This window comes from Sorex araneus, chromosome X, assembly GCF_027595985.1.
Source record: "Sorex araneus isolate mSorAra2 chromosome X, mSorAra2.pri, whole genome shotgun sequence".
Lineage (NCBI taxonomy): Eukaryota > Metazoa > Chordata > Mammalia > Eulipotyphla > Soricidae > Sorex > Sorex araneus.
In genome coordinates this window covers 334,566,831-334,582,691 of record NC_073313.1, presented here as the reverse complement: position 1 = coordinate 334,582,691, position 15,861 = coordinate 334,566,831, and the positions used below count along the sequence as shown (strand labels likewise).

Genomic DNA, 15,861 nt, shown 5'->3' with positions numbered 1-15,861 from the left:
AAAATAAGGTAAAATGTCACCATATCATATATGTCATGCAAAAAAGTGACTTAGTAGCACGGAATACTTTTCTGTTGCTTAAACATTTTGAAATCTAAAGTTGAACATCCTCAAGATATAAAGAGCAGTATAGCTAACATCAGACTTAATGGTGAAAAATGGAAATATTGCTGTCTAAGACTCAAGATTCAGATCCCCACTTTTTCTATCCAATATTGCTATGAAAATACTAGGTTATTTTCATTTGTACCTATTTACATATTTTTAAACTATCGTTTCTTGTTGTGTGAGTTTTTTATTTTTTTTATTTTATTTTTTTTAATTAGTTTATTTTTAATTAGAGAGTCATTGTGAGGGTACAGTTACAGATCCATACATCTTTGTGCTCATGTTTCCCCCATACAAAGTTCGATAACCCATCCCTTCACCAGTGCCCATTCTCCACTACCAGTAAACCCAACATCCCTCCCCCCCTCCCCAGTCCCGTCTCCTCCCACCCCACCCTGCCACTATGGCAGGGAATTCCCTTTTGTTCTCTCTCTCTGATTAGGTGTTGTGGTTTGCAATAAAGGTGTTGAGTGGCCATTGTGTTCAGTCTCTAGTCTGTATTCGGCCTGCATCACCCTTCCCCCACATGACCTCCAACCACATTTTACTTGGTGGTCCCTTCCCTGAGTTACCCAGGGAATGAGAGACCAGCCTCCAAGCCATGGAAACAATCTCCTGGTACTTATTTCTACTATTCTTGGGCGTTAGTCTTATAGTCTATTATTCTATATTCCACAGATGAGTGCAATCTTTCTATGTCTGTCTCTCTCTTTCTGACTCATTTCACTTAGCATGATACTTTCCATGTTGATCCACTTATATGCAAACGTCATGACCTCATTTTTTCTAACAGCTGCATAGTATTCCATTGTATAGATGTACCAGAGTTTCTTCAACCAGTCATCTGTTCTAGGGAGTGTGAGTTTTTTATATGTATGCCTAGATAATTAGTGTCAGGCTTTTCACTTTACTCAGATTTCTTGTAAAAATCAGTCCTGTAACCCTTTCCTAAGGGGATTGCATTGTATGGTAATATTGTGCGATATTTGCAATCACCTGGATTGTTTCTGTTTTCTATTTTTATCTTGTTTTGCCTCAATTTCCATGGTCTATTTAAATTTTTTTTCTGATATCTGATCATTGATTTTTATTTGGGAGACTCACCAAAGGTTCTCATGGCACCTGTGAACCTGTGGTTCTGTGCTGGGAAGATGCCCCCGTGGAGTGTGGGGGAGATGGTAGCCCTGAAACCCTGGTCTCCTGCCTGCTGAGCACATGTGCCAGACTTTCCAGCTAGCCCTGCAGCTTTTTTTTTTTTTTTTTTTGCTTTTTGGGTCACATCCAGCAATGCACAGGGGTCACTCCTGGCTCATGCACTCAGGAATCACCCCTGGCGGTGCTCAGGGGACCATATGGGATGCTGGGATTTGAACCCGGGTCGGCCGCATGCCCTGCAACTTTTTTTTTTTTTTTTTTTTTGCTTTTTGGGTCACACCCGGCGATGCACAGGGATTACTCCTGGCTTTGCACTCAGGAATTACCCCTGGCGGTGCTCAGGGGACCATATGGGATGCTGGGAATCGAACCTGGGTTGGCCGCGTGCAAGGCAAACGCCCTACCCGCTATGCTATCGCTCCAGCCCCGCCCTGCAACTTTTTAAAGAGAGAAACTACGGAACTAGAGCAGTAGTACCAGTGGGTAGGATGCTTGCTTGCATACGACTGACCTGGGTTCAATCCCCAAGATCCCATATGGTCCCCGAAGCCTAGCCAGGGATAATTCCTGAGTGCAAGCCAGGAGTAACCCACCTTACCCCCCACACACACTGCCACCCCTCAAGCATTGCCACATATGGCCCCCAAACAAAACAAAAAAAAATGAGAAACTTTTATTTTCACAATTTTTTAGTGTTGGAAGTTGGTTTATAAGAATATACTAAGTTTTTCAATATTTTCAAGCTTTATTGATGCAGGACTTTTGGTTTATAAGAATGTATATAGTTTCAGAAGGCCAGTTTCACACCTCTTAAAAATATATGACCATGCCACACCCACCACCACGGTACAAATATGCCTCCAGTATAGTCCACTGGATACCTTTCTGTTTCAGCTGCAGTCTAGCATTCTAGTAACCTCAATTCTGTGGGCAGAGCTTAAGAGCTTGTTTGTCTTTGTCTATTTCTTTCTTTTCTTTCTCTGTTTACTACTGAGGAGAGAGATCACCCTGTATTTGTCTTGTCTTCTATCAACTTATATAGCTTATCATGATTTTCTCTAATTCTATCCATGTTGTTGCAAAAGGTAAAATTTAATCTTTTCTTATCACTGAACACTGTTCCTCTGTTTATTTTTCACATCTTGTTTATACTGTCGTCTGTCATGGTAACTTGGTTTAGTTTCCTATCTTAGCTATGGTAACTAATGCTGCAGTGAACATAGGTGTGCGTATATCGTTTTGGATTGGGGTGGTTGTTGTTATTGTTCTTTGGATAGATGCCAATGAGTGGGATTGGTGGATCATGTAATAAAAATATTTTAATGTGTCGAGAAATATTGTTTGCCTTGCAAGCACCAGCCTGGGTTCAGTCCCAGGTACCTGCCTGTGGTCTTTTGAACACTGCCAGGAGTGTTCCCTGACACAGAGCCTGGTGTAAGCCCTGAGCATCATGGGGTGTGATAAAAAAAAAAAATTGGTTTAAATCTGAACTTTCTTTGTATTATTGTTACTATCTCTATACATTTTTTCCTTACATGTCTAAACTCATTATTTTATGTCAGTTTCTCATTTTTCCTTTGACTTCTAATAAATTAAGCAATAATCAAGAATTATGCTCGTTTATTCTTATTTTGTTTGTTCTTTTTTGGAGGGGAGGCACACCTTGCAATGATAATGGCTTACTCCCGGCTCTGCACTCAGGGGTCACTCCTGGTGGCACTTGGGGGCCTTGCTAGGGATCAAACCATGGTAGGCCACCTTACCTGCCACACTGTCTCTCTGATCCAATTTGTTCTTTCTTTCCTTTTTTTAGGCCACACCCAGCTCTGCTCAGGACTTTTTCTTAGCACTCACAGATCACTTCTTGCGAGACTCAGGCAACCATGTAGGGTGTCATTTAAAATACTACTTGGGGTCAGTACATTGTACTGTACTGTAGTGCAGTGGGTAGGACACCTTTCTTACACACAGGCCAATCCAAGTCCGATTCGCTGCATCATATTTGACCTCATGAACCCACCAGGTGTGATCATCCCTAAGCACAGAGTAATGAGTAAGCCCTGGGAACAGCCAAGTAGGGCACAAAAACAAAAACACAAAAGAGAAGAAAGAAATAAAAAAACTCAATGGCAGGGGGTAAGTGAGGAGTCACTAATAATCAGGAAGACAATCTTCTAACTTAATGCCTAGCAGAAGCAGAGGATAGGGGTGAACAGCTGCCTGGTTCTCCATTAGGCGATGCTTAGTGTCTCTGAAAGAAGCATGTGATGCTAGAAGACTTTTCAAGAATGTTCTGTTTCCCATAGTTTGAATTCTAGGAATGTTTCTTTCAGATCAGCTTCTTCCTTTAACTTAGGATAACTTTATCTAGTTTCATCAGTTGATATTAGCATTACTGTTTATTTGCTTTAAATCTGACCGTGGTTTATATTATTGTTACTACTCCTGTACATTTTCATCTTTTTTTCTGGGTTTTCACGGTTGAACATATTTATGAATAGCTGTTTTGAGGAGCTTTTAGCCAGACAGCCTTTATTCAGTGGTATTTATTTTAATAACCATTTGGTTTCATTACCTTTTAATGAGTTTTTTTGATAGCAAGTTCCCTAATTAACAAGGCCGTCTTTCAGGTTTCCTCTTCTCTAATTGTTAACATATTTTGGTGCTTTCACACAAACACACTGTGCTCAAAGTTTCCCCTTTTATAGCTGGGTCACACAGAAGGAGGAAAGATGGGGATGGGTGGAATGTCCATTGTGTTTCTTTGAAATAGAAATGGTTTAAGAATATTTGTTGTCTGAGATTCAGTATATTACTCAGCTTCGATACTTGACTTTCTTCAACACTGATTTAATCAGAGTAGATTTCTAGCTGTATTAAAGTTTAGGAAGTCCAGTCCACATTCGAATTTGTATGTTAAAATTTTCTATAACCATTTTTCAAGAAATGGTGAGTAATTCCGTCTGGGATTCAAAGTTTTATGTAAAAGTTTTCTTGAACTATAGGAACTATTTTTTTAAAAAAGGTACATCTTATAATAAAGTACGTATCATTCTTTCATTAAATCACTTCATTCTCTGTTTAGACACTGTACAGGAGCCTAGATCATATTAGCTCATTAATTGCATATGAATTCTGCATGCATGGTTGATGTTATTATCTTCGTTTTACTGAGGAAGCTGATTCTTACCAAGATTAAGTAATTTTCCTGAAAGCCACAAAATCTATAGGATCAGGATGTGAATCTGCGTTTGCTATTTCTTTGTACCCAATTTCCTTGTTGTGACTGTCTTGTTTTCACTATTACTTCCCATAAAATGGACACAGTGGTTTATATGGTGTTCTTCTATAGTGAGGTTAACTAAAGAGCAGGTTAAATTCTTATAAAGAAAACCTTAAATGATTTTCATTTTCCTTCGAGTCCTGAAGATTTCGGTACTCTAGAGTATTTGTTATTGGCAGAAAATAATGAATCAAAGCACCTACAGGATACTCTAGCTCAAAAAAAGCAAAAAAGAAACTCAGGCTAATGAGGTGTTAGGGAGGAGAAATGCTCTTATTTAGGGTATTGACCAGTTAGGAACTTAGTAATAAGTTGTATGTGGAAGTTAAAAGCGACTGGCTGGCAGACAGTCAGGCGTCTGTACCATTGTGTTTTGTAAACTTTCTCCTATGGCTGTGGTGTGTTTTTTCCAAGTCCACTTAATTTTTTATGAGGTTTGTAAAGGTCTTGAATAAACAATTGAGATTATAGAGGTTTTCCTGGAAGCTTTGGTTAATATTTTAATACGCTCAGCTTTGTCACATTATTAAATGGCTTATTGGAAAGTTTGAAAGAGGTCTCATTTTTTTTCTCTTTTTCTATTCTTTTCCTTTTTAAAGAAAAAAATTCTAGTAGTTAAATGTCAAAATGGGAAGTAGAGTTTTAGCTGATTCTCTCTATTTATTTTCACCTAATACCTCTACAGCTCACCCTTGGATTTGAGGTTCCAGAGTGTGGGAGGCCGCTACTTAAAATGCACTTTAAGTGAAATTATGCATTAGAAGGTAGATCTTGAAACTAAGCCAGCAACTGTAACTGGATGTAGTCAGAGAGAACTGGGGAAAGGGAGAGGGAATTGGGTAGGGTCAAAACACAGGAACTAACAGAACTTTGGCGATTACCTCATCATGACCTTTTCCTCATTAATATTTGAATTTGATTCTTTGGCATCTTGGTTGCAGTCTGGTGAAATGTCAAGCATGGCCATGACTGAATACCTTCAAAGACATTTCTGTGTTAATGAGATGACTCCATGAAGTTGACCTTTCACCTGAACAGGAGTTGAGGAAAGAAAGGAAGAGTTTTTATTTCTCATTATGAGGACTTCTTATTCAATGGAGGTTCAGGGAGTTTTGATTGTTGTTTGCAGAGTACTTTATATTACCTCATTTCGAATTGTAACCACTTGAAAACATTCTGATGTTGTTGTTGGGATGTAATGAAGGTCACTGAGCAAGTTCTACCTCTTTTATGACGCCTTCCCCAACTATTTTGGCCTCATAACCTTTTCTTCTAAAATCATATAGCATTTAGAGTTTATTCTGCTCAATTTAGCACTTAATTACATGTTCTCCTTGATTTGCTTCAGAACAGGAAGTACACTTTCCACTTCTTTTCATGACAGAATTTTTTTTTGGTTTAAAAGAAGAAAATCATATGACTCAATAAAAGGCATAAATGTCTAGCAAAGCGTTATGTATTCATAAAATGTTTTTTATATTCAGAATAATAAGAATAAAAATCATCATAATCATAAGACATGAACTGAGTGTTTAAGACAAGCCAGGAATGGTGGTAAATACTAAATAGGATTTTCTTTTTAATGTATATTACAATCTTACTTTGCAGATGAGGAAACCTGGCAAAGCTTAAAAATCAGTGTTCAAATACATTAAATTTAATTCATCTGCTGATTTCCAGGAAGCCACACAAAAGCTTTTATTTATTTTGTTTTTGCTCCGATACCATTTTCATCCATGGTGGTAAAACATGTAAGTTAAGGTATTGGCTGGTTGGCAGTGTTATTGGTTTTATATGTTCTACATTGGACATTTACCAACTAATTGACTGTACCCCTTATCTTTTATTACAAATTTGAATTTAAAACACAAGTATATGTATTTAATTTTTAATAAAGCAAAATATGTTTGCCATACTGATCATGGAAATCAATATTGGAATTGACTTCCATGGAATATAAAATCACTGCCCAGGGAGAAATTATTTAAGTAACTGTTACTATTTATTTTCTGAATTGATATAAATTGATTAGTTAGGTCTTCAGATGTGGCTCAAAGGGCTGAGCGTATAGTTTACATGCAGGGCCTCTGGACTTGATCCTCAGCACTGCATGAACCCGTGAGCCCTCAACACTTCTGGGTTTGTGTTGCCCCTCAAACTTGATAACTTAAAAAATTTAGGGAGGTTCTGGTTGTGAGGCCATAGCTAGTATTAAAAGTATTCTCGTAACAGCCATAAAAATTGAACAAAATATAAAATCAGAGCATTCTCTAAAGAAGAAAGGGGAAAAGGGCATTTGGTAAGAATAAATTTAGAGGGGCTGGAGCAATAGCACAGTGGGTAGGGTGTTTGCCTAGCACGCGGCCGACCTGGGTTCGAATCCCAGCATCCCATATGGTTCCCTGAGCATTGCCAGGAGTAATTCCTGAGTGCAGAGCCAGGAATAACCCCTGTGCATCACCGGGTGTGACCCAAAAAGCAAAAAAAAAAAAAAAAAGGAATAAATTTAGACCGGCAAAGTACAAAAGAAGAAAGAATAACAGAGAAAGAATCCCCACCCCCCTCCCCCCTCCCCACATGTCTTTATGAAGTTCATTTGGGGGCAGGGTGATAGAATAGTGGGTAGAGCACTCTCCTTGCAGGAGGCAGACCTGAGTTTGATCCCTGATACACCATATGGTTCCCCAAGCACTGCAAGAAATGATCCCTGAGCATAGAGCCATGAATATGCTCTGAGCACCTCCGGACATGACCGCCAAACCCAAAATAAAGTAAAGGTCACTTGGTCTTGAGTTCCTGAGTAATTTTCTAAATTGTACATGAATAGAACTTTGGATGTGAGCAGTTTGCTGGAATTTTGATAACTGAGAAAATATTCCAGAAGTTGTATACAATGCAGACATTGAAGATTGGATGGAACACCATGACATATCAGTTTAAACCTTATTAATACTATTTTCATAAATTAAGGACATAATCCAGAGTATCACTGTATCACTGTCATCCCGTTGTTCATCGATTTGCTTGAGCAGGCCCCAGTAACATCTCCATTTGTCCCTGTCTTGTGCTAGTGTAGCCCGAAGGTGTATTGGGGGCTCTTTCAGGATCAGGGGAATGACGGCCATCGTTGTTACTGTTTTTGGCATATCGAGTATGCCTCAGGTAGCTTGCCAGGCTCTCCGAGAGGAAAGGAGGCTTTTGGGGTGGCCTCTAATCGCAGGTGTTCACAATCTACTGAATGTAAGCTTTTTGGTCAACTGGCATGTTGTAATGATCTGCACACTGACAAATACGCACCTGCCTGCATCTCTGGGCAGCTCTTGGGACATCTGCAGCCTCAGGTTGATCTCAAGGTTGATGGAGTGCACCCAGAGGTTGTTGAGCAGCTGGCAGAGCAGGACCCTATCTCGGAGGGTCTGTGCCAGGTCGAACACCTGTGCCAAGTCCCAGGTCACCCGGTGTTTGGCTGACAGCCCCCCCACAGTGGATGAGCCACTGAGCACACTGCCACCACAACTCTATGTCCGACGGCGCTGTGACTCCACCTGGATGGGGCAGTGGCAACGCTGCGGCCGCACTGCAGTTTCTCCATGCCCCACCAACGCCATTCTGTCCAAATTTTGCAAAACAGCCCGCAGTGTCCATCAGGAATCTCACCTAGAGTTCTAGCAGGGATCATGCATAGAGTTCCATGCCTGGTGTGCTGAGCCACACGTTGTCTAAGGTGAGATGGTGAGCCGGGTTCGGGAGAGTGTGAGGGGTTCAGGCGTCACCAGTGCTATCTTGCCCCCAGTCAAATATGGTGTGGTTATTATGGAAAATGACTAGGGAGTGTCTTATGATGTGTTGCACAGCTCTAAAAGCTGTCTCACGGTTTGGGAATATGTTCACTCATATGTGAAGCTCAGCCCAAGTGTGTGGAAAGCAGCCTGGAGTGTGGCGGTGGTTGGGTTGTGGAGGTTGACTACTGGCGCTGGGTCCCTTGGGGTGGGAAGGGCTCTCACTCGCCTCCCTCTGGGGCTCACCAAGTGAAAAGAGCGTGGCAGGAGTCCGATGGCATGGTTATGGGGGCCTCATTTTGTGCTCCTTCTGGGAGAAGCAGCTGTCAGTTCTGGGTGGTGGCTGATGAGATTATCTGGCGCCAACAGGAGGTGGCTTATGGGTGTGAGTCCTGGGCCACTGGAGACTGGGAGAAGCAGGCAGAGGATCTCGGCTCCTGAGTCCCATTGAACCCAGAGTTCAAGGTCACAAAGTCCCGCATTACCTGGGTTCCCACGGAACTCAGGCAATAATCCGGAGAAAGGAAATAAAATGAACCCATGTTATTTTAAATTACAAACCTGAGAGAATCAAAGTTATCCACCAGTATTTTTTATTTTGGATTTTGGGCCACACTGAGTAGTGTTTATGGGGCTACTTTCAGCTCTGTGCTTGGGGATCACTTCTAATAGTGCTCAGGGGACCATGCAATAATATTTTAACTGTCCATCTGAACAGAACTTAACACTGTTGAAGATGATAAAATCTGGAGCCTTCACATCTAATCTGCCGCATAAGACATAAAACAAAGTTTATTCTTTTTTAAAATGTTTGTTTTTATTTAGCTGCTGTGAATTACAGTTTTTCATAGTAGAGTTCCAGACACAGTATTCCAACACCAGTCTCACTACTATTGTCAGCTTCCCTCCACCCTAGTACCCCCAGTTTTCATCCCATCCCCCAGTTTGCCTCCTTTGGTAGTTGTAGTTTGGGTTTCACGCTTTCAGTGTTGTTGGTACTGTGGTGTAGATATGAATATATATCTGCACCACCTAATGCCAGAGTCCTTTGTCCCATCACCTTCTGTCTGCCTCTATACTTCCCCCAATTTTTTTTCCTTCCCTGTCTTCATTTCTGTAATCTAAGGTGACTATCTTCACTTAACATGATATCCTCTAGTACTATCCAAGTTGCAGCAAATTGCATAATTTCATCTTCTCTTGTAACTGCATTCCATTATGCATATATACTACAGCTTCATTATCTATTTGTTTTGGACTCCTGAGTTGATTCCATATCCTAGCTATTGTACTAAGGGTTGCGATGAATAATGGTGGATATATGTCCTTTTGAATGAATGTTTTTGTGTCCTGGGGTCAAATACCAAGAAGTGGGATTCCCAGGTCTAATGGCATCTCTGTTCTTACTTTTCTGAGAAATATCTCTACTGTTTTCATGGGGGTTGAACCAGACAACATTCCCACCAATAGTGTATAAGAGTTCCTTTGTTACCACATCTCTGCCAACAGAAACTGTTTCCTGTTTTGTTTTGCTTTTTTCTTGATATGTTCCATTCTCACTGGTGTGAGATGATATCTCAGTGTTGTCTTGATTTGAGGTTTCTCTGATAAGTGATGAGCCTTTCTATTGCCTATTTTCCATCTATTTGTCTTCTTCAGTGAAGTATCTGTTCGTTTTCTCTTCCCATTTTTTGATAGTGTTTTGAATTTTCTTCTGTTGATTTTTGAGAGTGCTATATCTATCTTAGATATTAACCCTTTATTTAATGTATTGAAAGAAAATATTCTCTCCCATACAATTGGTGTCATTTAATTAATTATACAGCCATGTACTCTTTAATTTGATATAGTCCCATTTGTTTATTTTTGATTCTGTTCTTTTTGCCAAAGGAATCATATCATTGAAAAAACCTTTGAGGTCCAAATCTGTCTATATTTTCCTCAGTGTATTTTATGGATTCTGGTCTTATCTCAAGGTCTTTGATCCATTTGAATGGACTTTCATGTAAAGTGTGAAGTGTGTATCCAGCTTAATTTTATTTTCACATGTGCTTATCCAGTTTTCCCAGCACCCATTTGTTGAAAAGGTTATCTTTACTCCATTTCATATATGCAACTCCTTTGTCAAAGATTATTTGTCATGGATCTGGGGATTTGTCTTTGGGTACTCTATTCTAACCCATTGGCCAAAGGTTCTGTCCTAATTCCATTACCATGTTGTTTTACATAGAAAAAAGTGAGCTATAATCAAAAAGTTGAGATACTCAAAAGAAGCAGATCAATATATAGGCAAGATTTTTGTGCTAGCAGAATGAGATTTTTAAAGCAACTATGATTAATATGTAAAAGAAGGCAGAGGACATAATGGGAAAAATATAAAACAAGGTAGATTATTTGAATTGATGTTAAAAATAAAAAATATATTCTAGAATATAAAAATAGAAAATCTATAATGAAACATCAGATAAAGTTTTAAAGATCTTCGACATAAATTTAACAGACATAGCAAAGCATGAAATCACAAATACATCTATAGAAATGATTAATCATATTAAAAATTACCATTATTTTGATTTTGGCCCATACATGGCTGGCAGTGCTTATGGACTATTCCTGACTTTGTGCTCAGAAAACACTCCTGGTGGTACTTAAGGGACCATATGCAGTGCCAGGGATTGAACTGGGATTAGTCCTTGCAAGTAAGCATGTTAGCTTGTATACTGTCTCACTGCACCCCCTTCCCATTTTTTTTTAATTTTAGAAACTGAATGGAGCATAAAAGAGAACATGCATGTGTGTTTGCATGTTTGCGTGTGCATGTGCATATGTGTGCGTATGAGTGTATGTGTGTGTATGGTGTGTGTGTGTGTGTACTTAGAGTTCCAGAAGGTGGAAAGACAATAAAACTGGTATGGATGCAATAATTAAAGAAATAATGCTTGAGAATTTTCTGTTTCTGAGATGAGTTCATTTTTCCTCAAGATCCTTTTTCTCTAGCTCCTAGTCTGCAGAGCAGTCCCAGTGCATTTGTTTATGTCTCATCTTCATTGTTTCACTCTACCTCAGCTTTCATGCTTGAAAAGCATAGGGCTTCTCACACCTTTGATCTGACCTTCTCACTGTTTACATTAGGCATCCTCTGACATTCCGTGGCTACTTGATGAAATCTTTTGCAAGTCTTCAGTGGGATTAATCAAAATCAACTCATTTCATTTAGTGTGAATTTCTTTCAGAATGTGAATTTTCTCTTAATGCTTCCATTTTCTCTTTCATACTTTCATTTATCTACCATCCTCTCTAACTTAAGAATTTGCTTTTGTTGTCTTAAATCATCCTAGTGTGGATCTTAAGAAACTACAAATAGAAGCCATATAGCTTAGGAACATCTTTAGTTTACATAATACATGCTGAAACACGTAAAAAACTATATAATTAGTATATATATATATAGAAATATGTCATTTTTATACCATTTTAATATAAAGGTATTAGTAAAGTAAGACTTTAGAAAAGATTCCACCTCACAAGGTAATCAGAGACATAAATAATAATATATATAGTATTTATTGGGGGGGCACCCCATCAGTGCTCAGGGTTTATTCTTGGCTCTGCATTGAGGAATGACTCCTGGTGGGCTTAAGGAAATATTCTATGGAATGGTGGGATCAAACCCTGGTTAGCCATATGCAAGGCAAGTTCTCTATCCACTGTACTGTCTCTCCCGCCCAAGTATCTCTTATTTAATTGGAAAAACTTATATGACTCAGTGATGGTGACTATGAAATTATGTGATATCTCAGAAATATCTTAGGATGTTATCAATCACATATCAGCACATATCACAGGCAAAAGCAGCTTATAGTTAATATTTGAGAATCTAATTTCTCTCATGCTTCTCTTCGTGTATACACATACTCATAGACCAAAATTTTATATGTCTCATCCTAGTAAATTCATTAACTTTAAAGTGTTATTCAAAACATATTAAAAAGGATATTCACATAGAAATTTATGGCATGTATATTAAAATTTTTATTGTGGTGTTTATTATTTATAGACTGATATTATGGGGTCAGGGAGATAATACAGGGTTAAGTACTTACTTGCCTTGCATGTGGCCAATCCTGGTTTTAATCCCCAGTACCATGTATGACACATCTTCTCATGAGCACAGAATTACTCATGAGCACAGAACCAGAAATAACGCCTGAACATTGCTGCATATGACCCCAAAACTAAATAAATACATACTGATACTTTTGTAGAAGGCCATTGCTCAGTGAGGCATACAAGGGTAAAATATTATAACTGAGGTTATAATCAAAGCCTGGCCTTTTGGTGATTTCTTACACTATTTAAGTAGACTTACACTACTCTGTTGCCTACTCTTTAAAATAGTAAACAAAAAAGAAAAAATAAAAATAGTAACCTAAGTCTCTAACAACAGGAGAATGTACAAATTAATTGTTGTACACTCCTAAAATGGAATGCTGCAAAATAAAGGAATAATCCTAGAGCCACATACTTTACATATTAAGAAACTCTTATTCATAATATCATTGAACTTTTTGCTCCTATAAAAATTAAGTTTCAGAAGGAAATATTCTCTTAGAAAGTTTCCAAATATATAGCAATACATAATATGTTATTTGTTTGTATACTTGTTTTAATATATGTATTTTTATTTGAGATGACATATTGAACACCAGTAATTGTAGAGGAAGGTTAAGGAATCACAGATTACTTTTTTTAATATGTAGTGGTACTTATATTTTCCAGGTAATTTTATATATCTTCTTGTATACCTGATACATTTCATAATTCAAAGGAGAAGAATCCACCAACTAATTTGAAAACTAGGACTTTTAAAACATGTATTGTCCTGTCAGAACAGATTAAAATGAATACATATAGACACATATACGTATGTGCATATATCCATATGTAAAGTGAGAGAGAGAGACAGAAAGGGGATGTATTTATAGGAAGTATAACTTAGACCTGGAAGTGAAATGTAATTCATCAATGTAAAGTGTTTGAATCTTTTAAAGAAGTGATAAAACATAATAAAATATTAATTTAATTTTGAAATAAGTATTAAAGTTTGTGTTTTTTAACATCAGCGTTCATTTTCTAAAAAAAAAAATAAAATTTATCCTGATATAACATAATATGAGACTGACACCCAAGGACAGTAGAGACAAGGGCCAGGAAGATTGCTCCATGGTTGGAAGCCTGCCTTACGAGCTGAAGGAAAAGGCAGCTGGCATAGAGAAGGAATCACTAAGTCAATGACAGTTGGAGGGATCGCTCAGGATGGGAGATATGTCCTGAATGTAGTTAAAGGACCGAACATGATGGCCTCTCAGTATCAATATTGCAAACCGTAATGCCCAGAAGTAGAGAGAGATTAAGAAGGAAATTGTCTGCCATAGAGACAGAGGGTGGGGTGGGGTGGGGGTGGCAGGAGGGATACTGGGGACATTGGTGGTGGAAAATGTACGCTGATGGGGGGATGGGTGCTCGATCATTGTATGACAAACTCAATCACGAAAACTTTATAACTATAAAAAATCCCTGTCACTGTCACTGTCATCCCATTGCTCATCGATTTGTTTGAGCGGGCACCAGTAACGGCTCTCATTGAAAGACTTATTGTTACTGTTTTTGGCATATTCAATACACATGGGTGGCTTGCCAGGCTCTGCCGTGTGAGCTCCATACTCTAAGTTGCTTGTTGGGCTCTCCGAGAGGGGTGGAGGAATTGAACACGGGTTGGCCAAGTGAAAGGCGAAAGCCCAACCACCGTGCTATCACTCCAGCCCAACTATAAAAAATAAATAACTTTATCCTTACTTTTTTTCAGGAAACTTGTATGATACTATATTTCCCCTTCTTTTAGTGGGAGGAGTTGGGCTGCACCCACCAGTACTCAGGGGCTGTTCCTGGCTGTGTACTCAGGAGTGACTCCAGAGGTACTTGAGGGGATGGTACTTGGTATCTGGAATTTGAACCAGGGTCAGAGGGATACGAGGCAAGCATTTTAATACCTCTGCTTTTGCTCCAGCCCCCATGTTTTTTATTTTATATGTGTTAAATTATAAGGCAGAAGAGACTATGTTTCTAGTTAAGTTGTAGATTGTTAACATTTTCATGTAAGGATTATGATAGGGGCTAGAGAAATAGTACAGTGAGTAGGGAGTTTGCCTTGGTTCAATCCTGGACATTCCATCTGATCCCCGTAGCACTGCTAGGATTAATTCCCGAGCAGGAAGACAGGAGTAACTTCTGAGCATTCCCGGTTGTGGCCCTCCAAAACAAACAAACAAACGAATTCTGATAGTTTGGGAAGAAAATCTTGTAATTTTCTCTCTTTAGATAAAAATATGATGTTTAATTAATTTTTAATACTGTTCATTGTTGACTTCGGGACTCTTAGCTGAAAGTTGTAACTGTCGTGATGGAGCGGACAGTGAAGATGCTTGCTTTAAAGTTCAAGGTTATTTGCCTTTGCTTATTTCATGAAAGAACCTTAAGGAAATTGCTAATTTAAAAATAAATCATTTAAGTTTTTGTTGAAATTTTATTTGGATTGACTAACATTAGAATATAAACTCTTGTCTTTCAGGGAAAGGTGGCCCAGACCGCATGCATGTCCGCTTGCAAGCATCTAGCCACATCCTTGATGCAGCTTTTGCTGGAAGCTGAAGTCCGGCAGCTCACTTTGGGAGCACTGCAGCAGTTTGACCTGGATGTCAGAGAATGCGAACGTAAGCCAGTGCTTGTTTGCTTCACCTTCGTGTGCACATGCTATGCAGCTCTTTCTGATTGCATCAAAGAACACTTAGATGACAGGGATCATTTTTAGGCTGTTTAAAAGTAGAATCTTTAGCAGTTTGAACCCTCAAAGGTGCCTAAGTCCATATCTGGAACAGAGACATCCCTGGTAACAAGGACGTGTGTCATCTAGAAAGTGACACAAAGCAGACATGCATTTAATAGTCACCAGAAAAAGATTGACAAGGCTAAAGAATTTTTTTTAAAGAAATGCTGTTGCCAACTTCTCCTTTTCTGTTATGTTTTTAACTATTTTTACATCTTCTCTGCAAATTTTTCTTAAGTTTGAAGAACAAATGGTATGTGCATGTGCCAATCAGAAATGCTTTCTATTACAGGAAACAAAGCTTCAAGCCTTTTTTGGTTTTGGGGTCACATCCAGCTGTTCTCGGGGCTTATTTCTAGCTCTTTACTCAGGAATCATTCCTGGCTGGGTCTGGGGGAGCATCCGGGATGCCAGGGATTGGACCCTAGTCTGCCGTGTGTGAGGCAAATGTCTTAACCACTGTCTGATTGCTCCAGCTCCAGCTTTTCACACTTATCCTAAAGATAGTATTAATAAATAGGTTTTTATTTTTCTCATTAATAACTAGTAAGTTATTAATTTAGTTGCTCAGTGGCATTCATCAAAGACTCAGAGTCTTTTGATCCCTCCCCTCTGCCATACTTAGAATATGACCTTCTCCTAGAAGAATATGA

General features: G+C 38.8%; 1 protein-coding gene across 1 annotated transcript in view; it reads left to right on the top strand.

The window, feature by feature from the left end:
• Positions 1-15,861, top strand: part of EXOC6B (exocyst complex component 6B) — a 565,697-nt gene that overhangs the window by 379,723 nt on the left and 170,113 nt on the right. Inside the window, exon 19 of the mRNA XM_004609116.2 lies at positions 14,954-15,095. Coding sequence (XP_004609173.1) covers positions 14,954-15,095 — 142 coding nt within the window. The remainder of the gene's footprint in view (positions 1-14,953; positions 15,096-15,861) is intronic.